Consider the following 23,071-nt stretch of genomic DNA (forward strand, 5'->3'; position numbering starts at 1 on the left):
ATGAGCGCTTTTGGGCGACCCAGAGATGAACCCGAGGGACAATCGATCGCTTCTACCGCTAAGGGCCGAACCGTTTGCCGGCAGACGGAGCGTGTCCTCTATCAGTCGAAACCGCGCGAACACAGCACCCTGTGCGAAGTGCGTGACATGTACGCGGCCGACATCACCTCGTGCTCGGGCACTCGGCATGAGAGTTGCAATGACCACCAATGGTGGCCACACGTGCAGCAACGTCTCAAAGAGAGTTCCGTTTCCTGTCTTACTGTTGTAGATGTGATTCCATCGACCGTCGAAACGGATCTCCATCGAATGGGTATTGTGAAAAGTCCAATTAGTCCGATAATCATTTCAACGGCACTCCCGAACGGCACACGCGACGCGACGAACCGGCTGCGGTTCGTTTATATTGAATTAAATCGGCGACGAGGGTACGTTGGCTTCCCCGTCGTTGGATTTTTACACGAAGAAAACGATTTTACTCAAGTATCTAAAAATTTATCTAGATATGTATCACTCAGGTAGATCCGAAAATTTTGAGATACTTTAGGAAAATCGTTTTACTTCCTCGTGTACATCCTCGGGGTACTGAGCCCTCTCACCACGTCAAGGTCGTACCCGTGAGAGGGAAGATATCAATTATAAAATGTACAATATATATACCTACTATTATCATAAATTACTGTTAGACAATTAACTTGAAAGTTGAATCTCTTATTATAACATCTGCGTAAGATACGATTAGAGTCAATCGAATGGGCCTTTTTATAAAAAAGGGTAATATATTTCTTTCATTGTCTACATATATCGCGAAAGATGCATATAAAAAAGCGAAAAATTAATTAAATTATTAATTACACAAACTGTATTAGTTGTGATAGTAGTAACCACGTGCATGAATTGCGTTATTTCTATCAGAGTATTAATTATTAACGACACTTTCTTATAACTCGCGTGATACCGTTCGAAGTATGTAAATTCAGAGTTACATTCAAGTAAGAGAAAAATTTTATATTAAACGAAAATAATTGTCATTCATCATTATCGCGGTATAGTAATACATTCTTTGCCCCATAGCATTTTGATTCTAAATAAATGAATTGTACGAAATATCCATTCTATGATACACGATTGTTATCTCGATCCTTTTATGAATATGAATGATTGTACGAGCTACGTAATAATCGCATAATGTAAGTATTTATAATGTACAAATGTTTCGTATTATCTAGCATTCATCGCAAAAACGTTTTAAAAAGAAATATGAAAAAGAGGAGCGGGCACGATTAACTACTTGCTCCTACGAGCCTCGGCAGTTAAATGACTGTGAGCCTTGCAGTGTATGTAAGGAGACAGGGTCACGGCGGATAAACATGACGCGTCGTTCTTCCGCGTTGAAACAAACCCCTTCCCCTCAAGGCACTTTCCAACCGTCTAACTGTCGAAAAATTAACACATATTACGATTAAATCAGGAAAATAATACATAATTGATATTTTTAATAAACTTTCCGATGAATAGGCTTTATTGCACGATTATTGTTTTATTTCTTAGATTCGTTATACGTGCACACATAGTTTACGAATATCTTACAATTAGATATTTGAATTGTGCTACAATAAGCAATTATTAATTTGTAATAATATTTTATTACACGAAATCCGCGCAATGTACATAATATTATTAATAAAAGATTAACAAAGATGTTCCTCGATGTACCATGATATATCACATAAAACTCGCGATGTTTTACATTATAAACTAAACTAAGTTTTGAGAAAATCAATATAAGAAATTGTTTCATTAATTCCATGACAAAAAATACTAATTGAATTTTACTTCATTCCACGTAATTTAAAGTTACATGATCGATATACTAATGTACAGGGAACTTGGTCACGTATATAAAAAAATGAAGTTTCTTAATATATAAAAAAGATAAAAAAGTTATTCACACACACACACACACACAGTATTTATTATTTTAAATAAATTTTCAGAAGTTATTTTATATTTTAAATAAATCGCATTAGTTAAGAGTCGGTTATATTTAAAATAATTTTATTAAAAACTTATATTTTAAATAAAAAAAGATTAAACAGTTTAGCTTTCAGCATTTAATATTTAAAAAAACTCTGATTTATTTCTTATTTAATATCTGAAGTACGCGACGTATCGTATCATCTAGTATTTGTCGCAAATATATTTCAAAAAGAAATATAAAGAAGAGCGGCACGTGGTTACCTACTGTACTGTACGAGCCTCGGTAATGGAATGACTGCGCGTAAACATGACGCGCTAACCGCTCACCGCGCCCGACCGCCATCAAAACAAACTTCAAGGCTGTGCGGTAATCGTTTAAATAATAACGTATATTACAAAATAGATAAAATAATTTAGTCGTTACATTTTTAAAATTCTCCGATGAATAGATTTACTTTATTGCATGGTTTTTATTTTATTTCTTAGATTCGTTTTGCACAAAATTCATCTATGGATATCTTACAAGTTAGATATTTAATTGTGTTACAATATCAAGCGATTATTAGTTCTTAAATTATTAAAACATAATTATTAAAACGTTGATATCTGTATTTAATTACAGAATGAAATTTACAAAGAATTCTAAATTAAATACTCCCTAAAATTTAAATAACCCATTGTGTTATATTTTATATGAAAAATTGGAATCCTATACTGTAATTATATATACCTATATAAAATATACTTTTTAAATTTTATTTTATACTAATATTGATTTTTAATTCTAATGCATAATTTGTCTTAATTTAAAGATTTGATTAAAGATTGTAACGAGACTGTATGGATTACGAAACACTGATTATTTTTAGTGAATAACGATCCTCGCACTTGCCTTTTGGAGACATCGTCATCATTGTTAAGTAAATCTCGCGTAGAACACACGGTGCGTAGAACGTAAGGGCGATAAGTAACGAGGTAAGTTAAGTTTGTGCCAGTCGTTGATTTAACGCCCGCATTTCCGTGGAGGCCCTCGACGGGGCGATCGCGAAACGAATAATTCTCGCCACGAGGACGAACGTTTGTCATTATTATCGAGGTGGACCTTTAATACGCACCGCCTCGCGCGAGAATGAAAGCCAAAGACGAGAGGCGTGCGCGGTGAAACAACCGAGCGGGAACCCCTGGAGCTATGGGTCCCATGGGCTCGATGCGGCCTTGGTGAGAAAAGGAATGCAAATGAAATCGAAGATGCGAGATATTCCGGGTCCCTCTAATGCGCCTCGATGAATTCGAACACGAAAACACATATCACGAAGACTCGTCAGTATGAATCCATTACCCAATCTTCCAGAGCTGATGTCAAAATCTGTATCGTAGTTACTGATGCCGGATTTAATTTATATTGTAATTATAAGGCATTAATTATTGTGTTAAAAAAAAACAAAATGATGTAACTCATTTAAAAAAAGAATGAATATATTTTAATAAGATAAATAATGTAAAGATTAAATTGATGATTGACATTTTTGACAAAGAGACCTATATGGCTTAAGAAAAAACTATCGTCAGTTCTCGGGAGGGTTTAAAGGTTATAATTATTATTAATGTGATAATAATGATAATACTCAGACTTTATTATATAAATCATAGATCCAATTTCCGAATATCTAGAATTTTAATTATTATATAAATATAATAATTATTTATTATTCTCGGCTATTATTCTCAATAAGTTCTCAATAAGTCGGCGATACGAGGAAGACGATGCGTGGGCACGCGTTGATTATACTCGATCGCGATTAGATCGGCATCACGTAATCCGTTTCGAGGATTCGTCGCAAGTCGAATCATTTCCAAGGTAGACCGGATGATAGTCGTGGCCGGCCATCGCTTTGCGAGCGAAGGTAAAAGTGAAGACGGTGGAGCGTTGATGTTTCAGCCACTGCCGGGTGGGAAAGTGCCGTCGAACGAGGTTGTTTCAGCGCGCTTTGAAGAATCTTGCGAGTGTCCTGTTTCGCGATCTTCCAAGAACACCTTGCGCCACGCCTCGTGCCGCGCGCCTCGCTATTGCAAATTGCGATACGATGTGTCTTGCCCGGGTTTTGTGCGCAAGGACGACTTTGCTTCTGACTTCTCTGCGCGATTTCGTTTCGCGATTATCACTTAAAATTGAATAGCTTATATACATACGAATAAAAGTTACCTTCACTTGAAATTTCTTTTTCCAAGAGCAAAAATCTTGTATAAATTTACACATTCAAGTTATCGATAAAATCTTTTTCTTTTTCCTTTAAATTAGTATTATAAATTTCATTGGTTTAGATAACAAAACTTTCACAATTTGGCGCGTGAGAAATTCTATTTATTGAAATAGAACACTCTATCTTTCTCTCTTTCAGCACTGCTAGATATCAAAGGAACGGTAGGAAACCTAATCCCATGAGTGTGAAAAAATATTTTGTTATTTTTAACTTCTATGTGTACTTATAAAAATTTAAATTAATCCATTACCATAGTTATTTAGTTTTAGAGCAAACATCCGTATATGCACTTAAGAAATATAATAAACCAAATTTAATACATTTTCTTAGGTTAAATTGTTTAACTCTATTGTTTGAGTTAAATTAACGTGGCGAGAAAATGATTAAAAATATATACTGGGTATAATTTATTAAAATTATGAATTTAAGAGTGTGATTTTGCAGCTGAAGAAAAGGATTTTAATAAAGTATCTGTCATTTTTTAATTTTTTTATGACTGGTGAGTGTATCTTTATATACAACAGGAATTTAAGGATTTAATTTCTTTTGCATTTTGTTCCCTTCAATCAGTACAGAATTACCTTTTTTTTTTTGCGATTAGATCCATTTTTTCTCTAAGGTTTATAGCTATAATATTGTAGCACATCTTAAAATGTTTAATTCGTAATTAAGAAGTCCGGAACTTAGGAATTTTAATCTAATTTTTAAATATTTTTAGATAGTTTCTTTTTCATATCGATTATTTAATTAAAATAACTGTTAAATGATAATCGCATTCCAGGAATTGTGCGTTCTCGCAACTTTTCGGGCATCGGATACAACTATTGTAATAGACGGGCTGTAATGTTTCATCCGCTTTCGAATTGTTTGTCAGTGGAAAAATGGACCATAAAACGATAATAATATTCGCGCATGCGAACACGGGCGCGTAACCTCTCCGAGTTTATTACAAATGCATACACGCAACATTACTAATTAATGTATCGCGGTTAAGATCCGCGTTGATAGTGATGCAACATTTTAGAAAATTCTCGCAGGTGCGTAAATTTTGCTTCTATGGATTATAATAGGAAATATGATATATTACGTATAGATATATGCTCAATAAACTGAGAACGAATTTGTGGAAACAGCTCACGGTAATTAATGCTTTTTAATCAGGATTCATCGGATTACGTTATGTTAAATGTACATATTATAATACGAATTATATTACACGTGCGTATATGTGTGATTAACATGTAATATAGAAATTTTAGGCCGCTGGTCAGATTGTAAGTTTTAATAATTATACGTTATTGCGTCAAGAATATACGTGTTTTCTACAATTGTAATATATTTACACAGAAAGGGGATTCCGGATTTGCAACACGTGTGCGACAATTGATGTTACGAAAATTTTATTGCTGCAACGAAAACTGCCTAATTGCAAAGAATTGCGTCGATACTTCGTATTCTCACTAAAATTTAATGACACGCGGAGGAAAATAATTTTGCTTTTGCAGCAAAACTGTCGTTGCTATATTTAACCAAACGCTCGGACTTTGCTACCACAATTAAAATATTACCTCGGCCGGGAGAACCCGGATCGCGCAATTTAGATAGACTACATATATCAGTGTATAAATTCATGCGAAATTGTAAAGCAGTTGAGATTCAGCTAGACTGTTATAGACTTGGTATTCGTATTAGTTATGTTGTTGCACTGACGATCTCTAAAATTTAATATTGTTTGAAAAATACTATTTTTGCAAAGAAAACCGATCATAAGAGAGAAAACAAAAATCAATTTTTATACACTTAATTCAAAATACTTTATTTATTTGTCTGATTTATTTATTGAATTTCACTGATATTTTTCTCTTTGATGATATTTTATCAAATAACGCTTTAAAATAAAAGAAAACTATGTAAACATAAACTAATTTTCAATTAAGTAATTTAGGAACAAAGTGTCATCCGGACCAAACTAAAAGATAGATTTGAAATTCTGTTCTTCCTTTTTAAAATGCATTAAAAAAATTTTTTATGAGACTCTTTTACTAAGGGGAAATAATTTTTCGTGAACTGCAAATATTACGTGTATTGTAAATCTTTAACTGTATCTTTTATCTAATTAAAACTAAACTATGATAAACAAGGAATATTCTAGGTACATATATGAACACACAACTATAATAAAATTGAACTGTTCTCGTTAAGTACGTTATTTTTTTTTTTTTCAGTTCTCTTTGTAGTAAATGGCAAAATTTACAATGACTTTCTTGTGTCAACGAGTTTAACGAAGGAAAAATAATGTATACGATAATTTTTAATTATTTCCATATTAAACCTAATAGTTGTGTGCATACTGTAGATTATTATCCGTGATTTTAATTGGTTCCAGGAAACACTTACTGCGGATCATCGAGCACTACCGCGCTCGACGTTAATTAATTTAGAAAGTAATATTACCGTCCGTTTATTAACACTTGCACAGTCGTACAGTGTTAATTATTGAGCGAGAATCACATCCAGTTTGTCCGATGTAGCAGCATTGCAGCAACGCGGAGATTGAACGTGCAATTTGATGGACATCGTCAATGCATGTATGTATATTACCGGTTATATGTCAGAGCACTGCACGTTCAGATGAAGCGGTCATAGACGCGTTTTGCGCTCGTAATCCCCTTTAACTTAAGAACATCAAAGAACATGATTTAGCGGCTATTAATTAAAATATCACACTTGGTCACATAAAAATAATTTAAATTTACAGTCTCAAATCATTTTGTCAACCTTTAGAAATGTCCTCTCTGTCTATTTATTTAAAGATTTTACAGAAAATAAAATTGAACGATTTATTGCCGAATATAACAAAAACCATTTAGTTGATTTTCGTGTTGCTGGTCTATTTTGCTGATTGCGTACGTGTAAATAGAATTTTATAACGATATTTATCGGAAGAGCATTTATTGGATATGTAAACTAATGTATATGTATCAAGTTGTTTTGAATATTCAACAATGATATACATATATTCTATAAATTTGCTTATACATAATATTAAATTAATAGTAAAGAAGAGCTTATCCTTTAATATCCTTTATTTTGAAATGAAAAAGTTCATAAAGTACATGACATTTATTTACAATTAATATTTTAATTATTTTATTCCATAAAAAATTAATTTTCCTAAAATTGATTAAAAAATTTATAGATCTGAAAATAACTTTTGCTGAATTATCAAAATAACTATGTAAGTAATACGAGCATGATGAGTATAGTGCTACAAATAATTTTGAGATTTGAGCAAAATGTCAGTTCGAGCGTCCTACATAATTATTTAATTAGTTTAAAAAAATTATTTTCAGATCTGTATCTGGTTAAATTTTTAAATACTTTAGTTATTTTTTCCGTACACTTAATTTAATATTGTATTAATAATATTATTTGGAATGCGCTCGATAAATTACGAAATTGAAAGATTATTTTTTATTCTCGAAAGTTACTCAATTAAAAAAAAATTCATCATTCCCTTATGTGTTTTACTTGGTCTTTTATTATTTTTATTTTATCACGATTCATTGAACACTTTGTAGATAGGTATACGTCGCTATTTATTAATTTCCTGGTAGCTCTAATAACTGTATAATTGACAGACTTGCTTCGTGTTCGCACTCTGCTGAAGAATAGGATTAACTTGTGCGTAGAAATCTTCTGTTCTTCCGTCTATCGGAAATATGTATGTTCATATAATAAACAAAATATAATAAGTAAGTCACAATTTGTCAATAGACAGCTAGTCAAATATGGCGTTTGGGTAAGTTGGAGAAGTTTTTTAATTTATTGCACATAGAATGCACAATCTCTTATCTCAATCAAGTTTTATTATAATTGGCATTTAAATATGCGAGAGCTGACCTGGACAAGTAATTAGGAACGTTCGGTAATCGTTATACGAATTGTAAGACCATGGATTATGCAGGAAATTTAATATACGGGATTTTCACACAAACACACACGCACGCACGCACACATATATACGCACTGAAGCTATTTTATTTTAATTAAATTAATTAGAGTTAGCTTCATTATTAGTATTATTTGTATAATACGTAAATCCGGGGAATCTTTATCGATAGGCACAACAACTTGAATGTTATTGCTATATCTTTAGCAAAACGCGATAAGTTTCTTATGCACTTTTCTAACGTGTTGCTATGTTTGTTTGGTCTGATTTCTGTTGCGTTTTGCGAGAAATGGCATTTCTTCTAAGCGTCGCTGTATCGTTTTGATCGAAATGACTTGCTTGGTTGCTTCAGACGATTTTGTTTCTGACGGCGGAATGGCGTTTCAACGAAGTTACCCGCGTTATGGAAAAACCTTATTATGTTTCTTTGAGAGCGAAATCGTATTTAAAGTACTTTGCGATTACGATTTGATGCTAATCCGCGACCTGAGTTTGCATTAATCGAGCGAGAAACTAAATTAAAACTTTAAAGCCCCGCACGTTCTATATAGCGAAAAACTGTAAAAACGGATGATAGATTGCAGCATTTATTTCGATAAATACAATGACTTGTGTCGAAGAACAAGTTTCGTCTGTTAGAGATACAGATTTAAATTATGTGTGACTGCTAATTAAAATTAATACTATTTCCTTGTTTCCTGTTGTAAACTTTTCGCTATTAATTGCGAATATATCAATTATTTATTATAATTCAACAAAAGAGCTCAGCGATACAGTTTATCTATATTACATTAATTCGTAATTTAATATATTCTTCTGATCACATCTGAGAATTTTTTTATCATCTTTGTGAAGTTGTGAAAGAAAGACCCTTCGATAGCCACACGTTCTTTATAGTAAAAGATTTGAATTGTGACTGCTAATTGGAATTAATGTTACTTTCCATTTTCGATTTTTTGTTACTGTAGATACCCTTTCTAAATGGCTACGTTTACACCGTGCATTTAGGCCGCGGCCTAAACAATAGATGTCCTTGTTTATCCTGTAGCTTAAACAAAGACACTTATCGTATAGGTCGCGGACTAAGCGCACGGTGTAAACGTAGCCATTATTTTGTTGCGAATATCTCAAAATTACATCAAAACTGTTATATTAATTTAATAAAAGAGAATAGTACGATGCTGTATGTTTCTATCACATCAACTGATAACAGATCCTCCTAATTCTCTAAGAATATTTTTTATCGTCTACGCGATGTTAGAATAAAAAATGATCTGAAAAACTGGTTTGCACGTGTAAAAAAGATCCTTTGACAACTATACATTTTTTATTTTATGCTAAAAGGCAGTAACGTTACATATTTTACAAAACAGCATAATTCGAAAATGCATGCAGATGTGCATACTTCATTGATCGCTCAGTGCTTTTAAAGCGAATAAATTCGAAGTCCCGAAGCACATTTCGTGTCTTCCGCAAAATGTAAGTCCCTTGAGGAATTTTGCGAAATAGAAAAAAACTCTTTAAGCTTTAATATAACCGCTTCAAAAATAGACTAAACGTTGAATTAAATTGGCTACAGATAAACTTACAGCATTGTGCTGAAAGTGTGGATACACAATTCTTCACATTATGATATTTATGAAGACCAATGAGATATTTTAAGCGGCTTTGTGGCAATTCCTCCGATTACTATCTCAAAGCGGATTTAAATAATACCGGTACTATTATGTGAGCATTTACCAAGTATAGCGTATAGCGGTCTATGAATAAAATCCTGGAATGTAATATATGATCTCTACAGAGAAAAATAAAAAGTGTTTGGTATATATATGTATAACTATATAATTACATGATGAAATAATTGTTAAGAGCTTCATTTTTATATTTATTATTGTTATAATTTTTAATTTTTCGTTGTGATTGTTTACATAAACGTTTGTTTGTTTATTTGTTGCAATATTCATTAATTAAATTGTCAATAAATGAAATTAAATATGCCGTAAATTGATATTGAATTTAAATCTGTATTATTTGTTGTTTTAAAAATGTAATTCTTTTTTTTTTTTTTTAAGAAAATATTCGAACACTATTAAATTCGTAATGTCAAAATGTATTCAATTTCAGTTTTTATTATTCCTGTAGAAGTATAGATCGTCATATTACTTCCATTTAATATGTCGTAAATTTAAATGCGTGAAACGATAAAGTTACATAGTTTAACTGAAATATATGAGTTAAACTATTAAATTTGACGCCAATAAATTTGGTTTATTATTTATTAAGCTTAAATTTGATCCTCTAACCGCGGTTAACCGTTATAGATATAATAATGTTATTATGATCACATTACATATTTTATTACAATTAATTTAAATCCCTTTATAATTAATTTATTAAAACTGATTGTAAGCCTGAATTTATAATATAAAGGCTAATATCATAAAATTTCACATTAATCGAAGTAATTATTTACTTCCTCAGGAAACTATTGATGTGAAGCAGAGAGAGAGAGAGAGAGAGAGAGAGCTTAATCTCTATAACGTGTAAACTAATGTTACACTTAATTCAGCACACTTGACGTAACCCTGTTTCCTTCTTAACGTATATCAATCTTATTGAATGTCGTTACGTTTATCTCACGAGATCCAAAACCCCTGTGTTATTAATGTTCCTTGGTTTCGGGTGTGAAGTAAATGGATCCATGTTTCGTCCACAGTAATGAATCGAGGCAGAAATTCATCTGAATTACGTTGAAACGTCTCCGAACGTTGTCTTGAAATCGTCACACGGTCGCGCTTTTATGGTCCACAGTGAGCAAACGCGGCATCTTGCCGATAGCTTTTTCATACCCGATTGTTCGTGCAAAAATTGAAATCGCTGTGCCATGTGATATGCCTGTGGCCTCAACAAGCTCGCGCACTTTCACTCGTCGATCAGTCAAAACAATATCGTGGACTTTAACGATGATTTCTGGCGTAGCAGCCTCAATTGGACGTCCCGAACGAGGCGCGTCGATGTACGCGATGAACATTATCCAACTTGACTTTGATTTAACGAAATCAAATTCCCGCTCAAAAGTTGACAGTAATCAGCCGAAAGATGCTACTTGTCAAAAAGTAATGTGACATGACACTGCGAGTGCCCTCTGACAGATTTTCCAAGAACTTAATTGACTTGACCTCGTGCTATCTGAAAATGTAAATACATAGGAATAACAATATACGTTCTTGTGGTATTTCGAATTAGAACATTTTCTGCCGGACGCAACCAATATGAACGTGTATACGCGAGGCACTCTTGTGCCTAATTCATTCGGACATCATTCGTCATTATTTCTTCGCTCGCACCCGTACGATCGAAATATCTCGCTTCGCGTCTTCTCGTACATGCAACACGGCCACCTTCCGCCAGCCACTTACTTTCCCTCCGACGCGACGTCGCAGGCGTATACAAGTATTAAAGACGTTTGTCGTAATGTTATATATAGACATAGATGACTCGTCGACACTCGAATACAAATGGTCCCCGGTTTGCGCGTTTCCGAATGTCAACGTGGACAGAGAAAAATGGAAAAAAGAAAACTTTCTCTCGGTAAGGCCATTTGTAACTCTGCACTGACGTAAATTTCGTAAATCGAATTTTAGTGTCAACTCCGCTGTTCTTCTTGCTTACAATTAGAACCTCTCTTAATGAGACTACGAAAGTTTTGAATAAAACCAGCAAGAACAAATAAAAAGTTAATAATACATACAGTTAACGAGGTAGTTAATTACATACACGATATAATTATTATATAATAAAAAGTTTGTGTTTTTAACATATTTTACATGTCCCAAAAGGTACACTCAAATTTTTGTTCTAATTTAACACAAAATGAATATGTTGGAAAGTAATATAAATATTACGTAAAAAATGAACACATCTCATATATATTAAGAGATTAATACCTTTCTAATATATTAAATTATAATAATATATTTTATTTATCTCAGAATTTGCGTTTTATAAAAAAATATTTATTTTTGTGTTATGCGTTTATTTACTTATAAATTGTGTTACTTGATACTAAAAAATGTTGAATACTAATTTTATACAAAATATACAAACAATATAATCACATTATGTTAAATTAACACTCGGACACGTTAAAAATGTTATACAAAATTTTTATATGAAAATGTGAATGGATCATTTTTAATATAAGTACAAAATAGTTTTCAGAGTGTTAAAAGGAGCGAAGACCCATATTAACTGGCAGGATGCAAATAACTCTCTCCTCTCAGATAAGTTAACGCAATGGAAGTCTATGATTGAAAATTGTAGAGTTAAGATTAATCCAACGTCAACGAAGTAAGGGTGCTGTTTCATTCATACGTTTTTGTCGGACGACAAATGTATGCAGGACAGAGACATCCTCTGATCTCTCTATCCATAGTCAATCAACAGGCTTGAAACATTTGTCGTACAACAAAAACGCACGTTAAATGAAATAATACCCTAAAACTTATTTGAATGTCAATAATGGAATTTTTTTGCTACTGTGAATACATATATAGTATCTAAATATACATACATATAATAAAACTCAATATAAAAATAAGCGAGTTATTATAAAATTGCGAGTAAGTGTAATACGTCCGATAGCACAGAAGCTTCGTGCTTTTACGAATAGTCAGTCTCTCTCTCAATAAATTGTAAAAAAAAAATAATCGCTCTGCAAAAGGGGCTAATTATGCGGTAGTACGTTGCGAAACGCTCAGTAGAATATATGCAACTTCAAAAAATTTGCGTTTCATCCTTAAATAAACCGCATAGGGAAATAAAAATCATCGGAATCAAAGGGCGGATTAAATTCGCAAGCCACGTCGATTCCCCGCGAGTATATGCATGGTGGAGAATACTCCACCGCGTTCGGCATAATATTGTAATATTGACAGAAAAGTAAAAAGGTATAAAGAAGAGTGATCACGATTTTAAGCTCGGGATAAGAGAATTGCGGATTACGTCATACGCTACAGCGGCGGTGCGTTGCGCGAGAGCGAAATTATTAACATCTCCGGCTATACCGAGGGAAAAGCGGGCAATCAGGATGCTGCATGTATATCAAAGCAGGTAAAGACGTATTCGGATTCACGTCGGGCATCCAGCTATGGTCCCAGCTCGCTGCGAACCGCACAGAGAGCGGGGTATTTCAATGTGTGTACTGCCCGCCTCTCGCAGTTCGTAATACAGGAGCTAGGGACGCGCGCGGCTAAGCCTTCACTGCCGCTATAATTAACATACCTATATATTCCGCGTGTTCCTTAAGCGTGACGAGGGCACGAGACCAGCGATCGCCATCGTCAGTTTCGTGAAGAGACATTAGCATCACAAAGGAGAGCGAGGAGCAGTTTCTACAGCCGTAGAAGGCGTTGTACATAGCGGCCGGACGTTATACGACGGATGCGTTTCGCGCGCGCGTATGTACGCGTGCGTACATTATACGTGCGTCCCGTGCGTGCGCGCTCGCTCGCGTGCCATGCTTTCGCGCCTTCATGCGCGATATATCGCTGCGTCAAAGAAATACGAGCCGTGTTTTTCTACTTTTCGAAACATCCTCCGACTTCCGTACGTACGCCGTTTCCCTTCCCCCTGCCCCACGCTTAACTTCTTACTTGTCTTTTTCATACAATTTTCTTCTGAATTTGATTGAACAGACAAAGCGATTTATTCTTGATAGTTTCTCTGCTATTTTCTTCCTTTGCGCATATAGTATTAAAATGCATGAGTTCGAGACGTGTCAATCATTTGTCGCAATAATGTAATTGTAATATGATTGTTAAAAGTCGTTATTTTTGCTTGCAAAGAAGAAACATTAGAAGTCTACTGCCAAAGGACATCATTTTATTCCTTTATAATCGCAGGTGTTACACGAAAATTTTAAAACTAAGAGGCAATATTTCCGTTACCGTTAATGATACGCAAAAATGTCTAAGGAAGGAACCAGCCCTACTAAATACTTTTATATCAAATTACTTTTATTTTATAATTTTTTTAAATTACCATTTTATCTTTATAATTTACAGTTAATTACCGAGTAAATTATGGTAAAATTTGGTCATTTTTATCTCTGATTATAATAAATATCGGTATAATAATAAATTTTATACTTATATTATGTAATTGCTATTATAAATTCCAGTTCTAGCAATTTTAATTGTGTTTAATTAGTTATTATAATAACTTAATTGATAACGACATCAATATCGAAAGTAAAATATATTTTTTAACAGAGAAATAATACAAATAAATTTATACATTGAGAGAGAATAACTCAATCGGTGTCGAAACGTTTGTAATTTTTATCTTTACATTTTAAATTAAACGTTTTTAAAATTAACAATAAACCTCCCAGGTCAAGAATAAATTAAGCAATAATGGTTGTTAAATATATCTATGAATTTATTATAATGATAACATTAATATACGTTTCGACTTCACAGAGTCCTCATCAGCCGTAAAAAAACCCCTTATGGATTAAACAATATTAACTTCGAATTTTTGTACACATTTTTAACAATAAGATCGCTCGGATAAAATACAATTGTACCATCGCTTTGTTACGTCGCATGAATTTATACTAATTATACGTTTTTACAAACCAGTTGCTCTGATGTTGGTTTGTAAAAACGTATAATTAGTATAAATTCATGCGACGTAACAAAGCGATGGTATAATTGTATTTTATCCGAGCGATCTTATTGTTAAAAATGTGTACAAAAATTCGAAGTTAATATTGTTTAATCCATAAGGGGTTTTTTTTACGGCTGATGAGAACTCTGTGAAGTCGAAACGTACCGTATATTAATGTTATCATTATAATGAATTTATAGACATATTTGACGACCATTATTGCTCAATTTATTCTTGACCTGGGAAGTTTATTGTTAATTTTAATTTGTTAATTTATTTGAGCTGATTGTAATTCAATTTTAAACGTTTTTATTATATAACTGGCTCTTAGCCCTTCAATTGTTCTATTTTGTTTTATACTTATACAGAGCCGTATTATTATTTATTATTATAAATAAACTTCTTATCTTGTTCGTATACAATTTTCTTTGTTTTGTAGAGATTATGGCAAAGTAACGAAGCGGTGGAAGTAATTGGACCATTGCGAGTAGTTCATCAATACGTCAATATGCCGGAACAATTTGCAGAATTTTACAACGAAACAACAAAAAAGACTGAGGAGGTGAATAACGATTATCATCCGTAATTCTGGGAGCAAATTCTTGATGAAGGAAAAATTTATTCGAGGGTTTTTTTTTTTTTACAGGTGCGCGGTTGCGTACCAGCGATGGGTTATAGCTTTGCAGCTGGTACAACCGACGGACCTGGCTCATTTGCTTTTGAGCAAGGAACAACAACGTCGAATCCCCTTTGGAATGCCGTACGAAACTTTTTGGCCTCTCCCACGGAAGATGATATTCGTTGTCAGAGCCCGAAACCTATTTTATTACCTACTGGACGGGTAAGTCTATACTACTAAGTCTATCTACCAAGGGCACTTTGGCCATATAATCCCAAATCTATTTCAAAGTTCGATTAAAGTAAAAATATAAAAAAATTTACTCACAAAGTTTTGTATTTATCAAATTACTAATAACATATTTTGGAGTGTTATAATTATATCTCATTAAATGCCAAAAATAATAAGTAACATTCTCAAAATGGTTATTTTTATGTATATATTGTGCGATAGACAGACTTTGGAATCTTTTCTTTAGACACTACGAATTAAGAAACATTGACAACAAGAGCGAATGTGAATTATCGCGTTTAGATATTAACGAGTCGTAATTTGGATGGATAGAAAATGGAAATGTCTGTAATGCGTGATACGTATACGCAGCGTGGCGTAATTGGACGCTTTGAAATCATTACGTCGTCATTAATTGTCAGTGGCGCGCACTAAATTGTTGAACGATGACTAATGATTTCAGATGAAAATTCCGTATCAGTGGCAGCCAAAAATTGTCTCGACGCAAGTCGCCGTAATCGGAAACGTTGTCATTGCTGGCGTGCCTGGCGAATTCACGACAATGTCCGGAAGAAGATTGCGAGAGACTATCAGGAGAGTTATGAACGATGCATCCTACGACGAAACGTCCGTAATAGTTGCAGGGCTCTGCAATACTTATAGCGATTACGTGACCACGCCTGAGGAGTATCAAGTAAACTGTTGATCATTATTATTATTATTACCAAGCATAGACAATTCACTCGAGAATCGGGACCACTTTGGGGGTTTCCAGGGGTAGAACGTGTTGGATTAGTCACCGCGATTTATAATACGAAAGTAGTCTGAAAAGTTTTCAGCTTGACACGGAAATGATGCCACAGCACAAATACTGCTATAATTTTAGTTCGATCCTTTACTACTGTTAAAATATCAGACAGACGTCTCTTTGTCTCATTTGTGTAAAACAATCAATCTTTTGCATTGTTTCCATCATGATTCCATCAATGCACCCGTTCGCATTTTTTTTCAATTGCAGTTGCAAATTTCATGAATTATAATAGTCCAGATCACGTAAAATCTAATGAAATATGGTGCTTGTGAAACTAATTTATGGAATTTTGCAACTGCTGCAATTGAAGTAATGTGGGCGAATTGTCATGATGGAACCAAAAGTTGGTTGCTTTATACGAACGTAACAAAGAAACTAATTATCTACGCACCTGCCTGAAATTTTAACAGTAGCCCTATAAAGGATCAAACTCTTGCCTAAAATTATAACAGTTTGATATTTATGGCATTATTTCTGTGTCAAACAGACCCGCGTGAAGCTGGACAAACAAGGAACTTTTCAAACTACATTCCTATTGCAACACGTCTCTATATCAAAACTCCTCGGTCTTGTATTACATTATTTTCTGACAAGTCTTTTAATAAGTGGCGAAATAAATGATACATAAAATCGTCGATTGGTTTTCTTTGAATGTGGATTTATTTTTTCTTAAAACGGATCCCGATGTGTATAATGTATGATAGTCACTAAATTAACTTTCAGATACAGAGATATGAAGGCGCATCGACAATTTTTGGTCCACACACACTTACAATATACTTGAGGCAATATGAGGAGTTAGTAAAAGCGGCTATTCAAGTGAGTAAATAAAACATGCACAGAGATATTTTGTATTTGTGTTAAAACTGATCTTTGTTAAAACTTTTGACATATTTTCAAGCATTAATTTAATATAATATAATTGTGTTGCCTGAATATTTTATTTTAAATTAATACTCGACATTTTTTATTATAGAGATAACACAATTTGTGAAAAAATAAATAAAAATAATATTATATTATTAAATTTTGCTCGTTTATATCGCAATGCAAATTAAAGGGTCTAAATCGAGCTAAATGGATTTAATAATTATAAATATTGTTAATAAATTTACAATATAAAGTTTAATTGTATATGGCGTGTGAAAAAAAAAGCTCTTACAATTTTCTTTCAAAATGTAATAGTATTACATTTTTTTGTGTTAATTTTTTACGACCGTACTCACGAGCAACGGCGCAACTTCATCGCTTTTCACTCTCAATTTTTATAACAAACGCTCGGTAGCCGTTATGCGAGATTCGCTACCAATTCCTCTCAATCACTCACACGGCTGGGCGCCAGGCACGAGAGATCGTGCCACTCTTCGATAACTCCGTTTTATCTCTCTAAAATTTTTTTCCTTCGAATCTCTAAAGTTGCGTTAACTGCGACGGCGATAACCGATAAGCTCAGCCACGGAATTGGAGGTAGTTCGTGTGAGCGGGAAAAGGTCGGGGAACGAGAGAGAGAACGCAACAATTACACTAAAATTAATAGAAAAATAGACATGACATATCAAATAAAACAATTTTCTCGTTCTTGCTAATCGTATATCGAATTTATATTAAGAACGCACGTTATGTTTTACTGTTGTTGCAGAACAAATCTGTTTCACCAGGACCACCCGCTCCGAAACTGCTGCAAAGTAAGTTGATCTCTCTTGTACCTCCTGTACTGTACGACACTCCGCTATGGGGACACAGCTTCGGGGATGTTATCCAACAGCCTCAAAAAGTCGCATTGCCCGGTGACAAGATTATAGCGATTTTTGTAAGTATCTCATTGGTATCTCGACCCTTATATTTGTGATAGGCACTTATGTTATTCCGAGAAAGAGTACGTTAAAGGGTATGGCCGCACAGTATAGCGGGCATAAAAGCAGCAATAAAATCAAAATTTTCTTTTAACTAAAAGAAATAATTTAATATAAAATTAAATTAAAGCACTGGTTAGTGCATATATTAAAGTTCTATAAAAAAATCTTTTCTATTTTTTACATTCAAAATGGCGGCACCACCAGTGACAGAAGTCAGTACGGTTTTTGAGGGGGCACGACATCTAGCATCCACAAATTTTGACCGAGAGCAAAAGAATAAATTTTTTTTAAAGTAAAATAAAATACCTAGTGAAATATATGTAGGGGTTTGTGAAAATATTGATATTTTCAAGAATGACAGGCATTTGAAGTGACACTTGCATTTTTTGCTAAAAAAAATTTTGCGAAAAACTGTTCATAAAGTATAAAGTTTTTTATATATCGAAAAGCCCCTACGTATACTTCTCTAAGTATTTTAATGTAGGAAAAATCGGGGCATCCGTGAGTCAAAAAAATACAAACGGTAAAAAATACATTAAAATAAAAGGTTTTTGGTTTCAACCTTTTTTATATGATTAAGGGATAATGTAGATATGAAATAGAACAGTTTTGTCTCATCTATTATAACCAGTGTCTGTAGATAGCTACTATGTGGAAAAAATGTAACGCTCATCTCTCCCAGTAGCTGTATACGGAAAATTAGCTATACAAAGAAAATTAACTAATAACTGTCTGCCTTACACTAGATAGCAAATATAAATTAAAAGAAACATTTTATTATGTCAATCTTTCTCATTCATGTTTTCTATCTAATACCTGGATGATGACTTCTGATATCTATAGAATTCTATGTCCAATCCCTAGATAGTTTTTATTAATTACATTTTCTCTCCACTTTTTATTGCGCTCTTCTTAAATAAGTGCTGAACGTACCAACGCGCCCTCCTATTCCTCAAGATCTTATATACCACTTAATCACAATTTAAATCGTACCTAGAAAAAATCCTTTATATGCCTGGTAGGATTTGAACCTAGATTTTTTAGTGTAGAAGAGTATGTCTTTTTCCCTCGTGTGAAATCGTCATTCGTTTTCAAACAATAAAGTCATCGATGAAACTGTAAACTGAATCAAGTCTGTATCGGCGTCAAACATGGAGATTACGCGAAATGTTGCATAACTGAATTTGGATTGGATAGGTCGGGGAGGAGTGCTCGCTAGCTTGCGTACGACATATACAATGCTATTTTGCATGTAACGGTGCTATTTGCTTCGCGAGTCATTTAAACGATGGATACGCTAAGAAATGGACCGATTACTATGCGACCGTGCTGTCCCGTGCACATCAACTGTCCGTAAACACTGCAATAATGAACATTTGATGCAACATAACACATTGCGAATCGACTGGATTAATTACATTAACAGGAAATTTTGCGAATTCGCAGTCATGTATAAACTAAACCGTGGAAATGATACACGAATAATTTTACTAAATAAATTTCGTGTGTTTTTATTTATTAATGTACGTCGCCATATTTTATTGTCAGTTCTCTATACTTGGAAAAAATGTGTCGAATTTTACATAAATCGCATGTCTTAAACGGAGCACTCAAATTTTTGGGTTAATTTAATACACAAGATGAATATGTTAGAAAGTCAGACAAGCGTTATATAAGAGAATAAATACAAAGAAGATAATATTGACACAATTTGTAAGCAAACCGGTAGCATACTTTTTCAGTAAAATAAATATTTATGATATATGTTAAATTAACTCACATTTTGTTCATTCATCTTACAATTGGATAAATATTGAATATCAATTTAACACAAATCTTTAAATAACATAATTATAGTATATTAAATTAATATCTTTCTAAATAAGAAGTTAAAAAATTTAACACAAACTGTTATGAACGAGAACGTGAATGGACCGTTTCTAACAAAAATACATAATTCTTTCACTATATAAAGCAAATAATTTTTCTAAATAATCACACTATGTCTACAATAGTGTTTAGTTGAAATTGTTTAATCTCTGTTAGGTTCCGAGATAAAAAGAGATGAGCACTAATACGAGAACACCCTGTATAGGTAATAAATATATGAATGAATAATATAATGATACAATATTGATACATGTTAAATGATTTCTATTCTATATTATTTTATGGTTTCGATCATAAATTAACTCAGTATTACGTATATTGCTAAATATAATTATTTGGTTAATTATCGACAATGATGACACAATAATTACTATAAAAGGCGTGGATTATTAATCAAGTTATTGATTATATATTTTATACAAATATTCCTCATTAAACATATATGTATATATATATATATATATATTTGTGATGAATTAATTAATTTTGCGCAATTTACAATCATACAATACATATCGCTCCCTTATTTTAACATTAACACGACTCTAAAACATGCTTTTTGAGTTATTACCATAAATGAGCTAACAAGGAAAGAGACCCATAACTGTCTTCTGATTTTGCTGAGCTTTCAGATTGTTCACACACACTTTAGTAACAAACTATAATGCAAAATTAGTTTATTTTAACGTGCAATCTTTCAAGAAATTTTTTTTACACACTTTTGTCGATCCGACGAATGGAGGCGAGAATGGATAGTCACGTTGATCTTTTACGGCGGAAATCGCCGTTTATTGTTAATCGTGGCGTACCCGCGTTTTTATCGCGATTGAGTCATGCAATAAAAAGCAATGCGACGTTTTCCTGCGCACTCGCCTAACACTCGGAAAATAGATTGCCTTCGATGACGCGATGCGAATGGATTAAGCAATCGTAAATTACTTTCTATAGCTATATAATTTCCGGCGACGGAGGCGCGAGATGCATCGTGAAAGCACTCGGTGTCTCTGCAGGTACAAATGAATCGCAGTCCGTGACTTTATGCGCGCGAGGTCAGTTTAAAACTTCTCCCTTCCCTCTTCCCGCCTATCCCGGCTCATATTGATCGCTTGAGAAAACTTCTTTCGCGTGGAACGCTGCTTATGATATCTGGCTTATGATATCTGGCGGTAAACACGTCGCTTTGCGATTCCGTGTCCCAAGTAAAGATCGTATTTCAAGGTAGAAACAGCGAGAGCCTCGTTTATTTTGCTGATAGATGGACATGTATACGTGTATTCGATTACAAATGAAGCGCGACAATAATGGATCGAGGAAGAACGCACAGCTACACGGCGCGGACGGATATAGTGCCATTATTTGCATTATGTTGCAGGTCTCCGGTCATCCTCGTAATAATTTAATGACCGAGAGTACGTTCCTAGCCGTGGAGCGATTAGAGGATGATGAAGTTTGGATACCAGTAGCCACGGATGCTGATTGGGAGACCAAGTACGTATATACGTAATCGCGTTATTGCGTATCAACGATCTTGATGTATCCAGAATACGTACATTAATAATTAGACAAAGGATAGGAAATACGTAATTCTTCCTTTTAACTTCTTTCATATAGCTGTAACTCACTTTTACCTTTCATAGCGTAATAAATTCATAATGGAACATTCGTGGGCTTTTAGATTTCAATGGAAACGAACTTCTGTGATACTGGGGTCGAGTCAGGTGACCATTACGTGGGAAGTCCCGCAGGATGTTAAACTGGGCGAGTATCGCATCAGACATAATGGTTATTATCGCTATGTCCTTGGTGGCGTATATCCTTACTATGGTGCAACCAATCATTTTCACGTAGGTTTTGTTGTTGTAAATATATTTTTTTGCTATTATATGTACAAGTACAGTGACTTTAAAAGATACTCATACAAGAAAAATTATATACATATATATATATATATATATATATATAAATATATATATATATACAATTTACTTTTTGAAGCAATTTTGCAAATACTTAATTGCGTTAGAAAGACAACTGATATCGACGGCTTGATATGATGTCATAGTAAATATACAGTTCTGTATTTTTTATATGCTCGTTACTGAAATATTTCAATCAAGTCTTATTATGATATCGTTTATTACATAAGTAACCGTGTGTTTATATAAATATTATAAATTCAGTTATGTTATTTTGTGATTACAGGTGAAAGTTCCTGCACCGAATATACGTCAACGCTATTATGGATGACCACTTTGACGCCTTTCTTGTCCTTTCTTGTATTTTCGACAAGAAAATTATTACGCTTACTTCGTAGTTAAATTATACCTATCTTATATTTGTTCTACGTGTAAATAGATATTCTATTATAGAATAAAGGATGGCCACAAAACGTGGATACGGAATGATAACTTTTGTTTGAACGATGTTGTATAGCTTTACATACAGAAGTTTGCAAATTGATCGGTTTCTTCTTTTCTGAATAGATATTTCATCTCCTATAAGTTAATAATGTCCAACGGTACTGTTGCGATTTTTTTTATTATAGTTTCAATATCCACTACAACACACAATTATTATACGGCTGCGTTCCGTTTCACGCATTATGCGCATAATGTATCATTATATCTTTCTTTAATTATTTGGTGAACGACAAGGATAAAATAATGTATCATGTACGCACTATGGGTGAAACGGAATGCACCTGTAGGCTAACATGTAGCATGTATACTGTAGTGATCAGACCAGCGAAATCATTTGAAATTCTACCCTAATATGAATATATATTTTTTATATATTGTA

At 33.4% G+C, this 23,071-nt stretch overlaps 1 protein-coding gene across 1 annotated transcript; it reads left to right on the top strand.

Moving 5' to 3' along the window:
• Positions 1-22,836, top strand: LOC108774696 (neutral ceramidase). The gene is made up of 10 exons (XM_018540856.1): positions 1-313; positions 13,172-13,305; positions 15,305-15,427; positions 15,512-15,706; positions 16,179-16,409; positions 17,250-17,345; positions 18,166-18,336; positions 21,645-21,760; positions 21,948-22,116; positions 22,475-22,836. Exons 1-10 carry the CDS (start codon positions 1-3, stop codon positions 22,517-22,519), a joined length of 1,593 nt encoding a protein of 530 aa, XP_018396358.1. The 3' UTR covers positions 22,520-22,836.
• The last annotated feature ends 235 nt before the right edge of the window (positions 22,837-23,071 follow it).

Source organism: Cyphomyrmex costatus, unplaced genomic scaffold (genome assembly GCF_001594065.2).
Source record: "Cyphomyrmex costatus isolate MS0001 unplaced genomic scaffold, Ccosl1.0 scaffold273, whole genome shotgun sequence".
Classification (NCBI taxonomy): domain Eukaryota; kingdom Metazoa; phylum Arthropoda; class Insecta; order Hymenoptera; family Formicidae; genus Cyphomyrmex; species Cyphomyrmex costatus.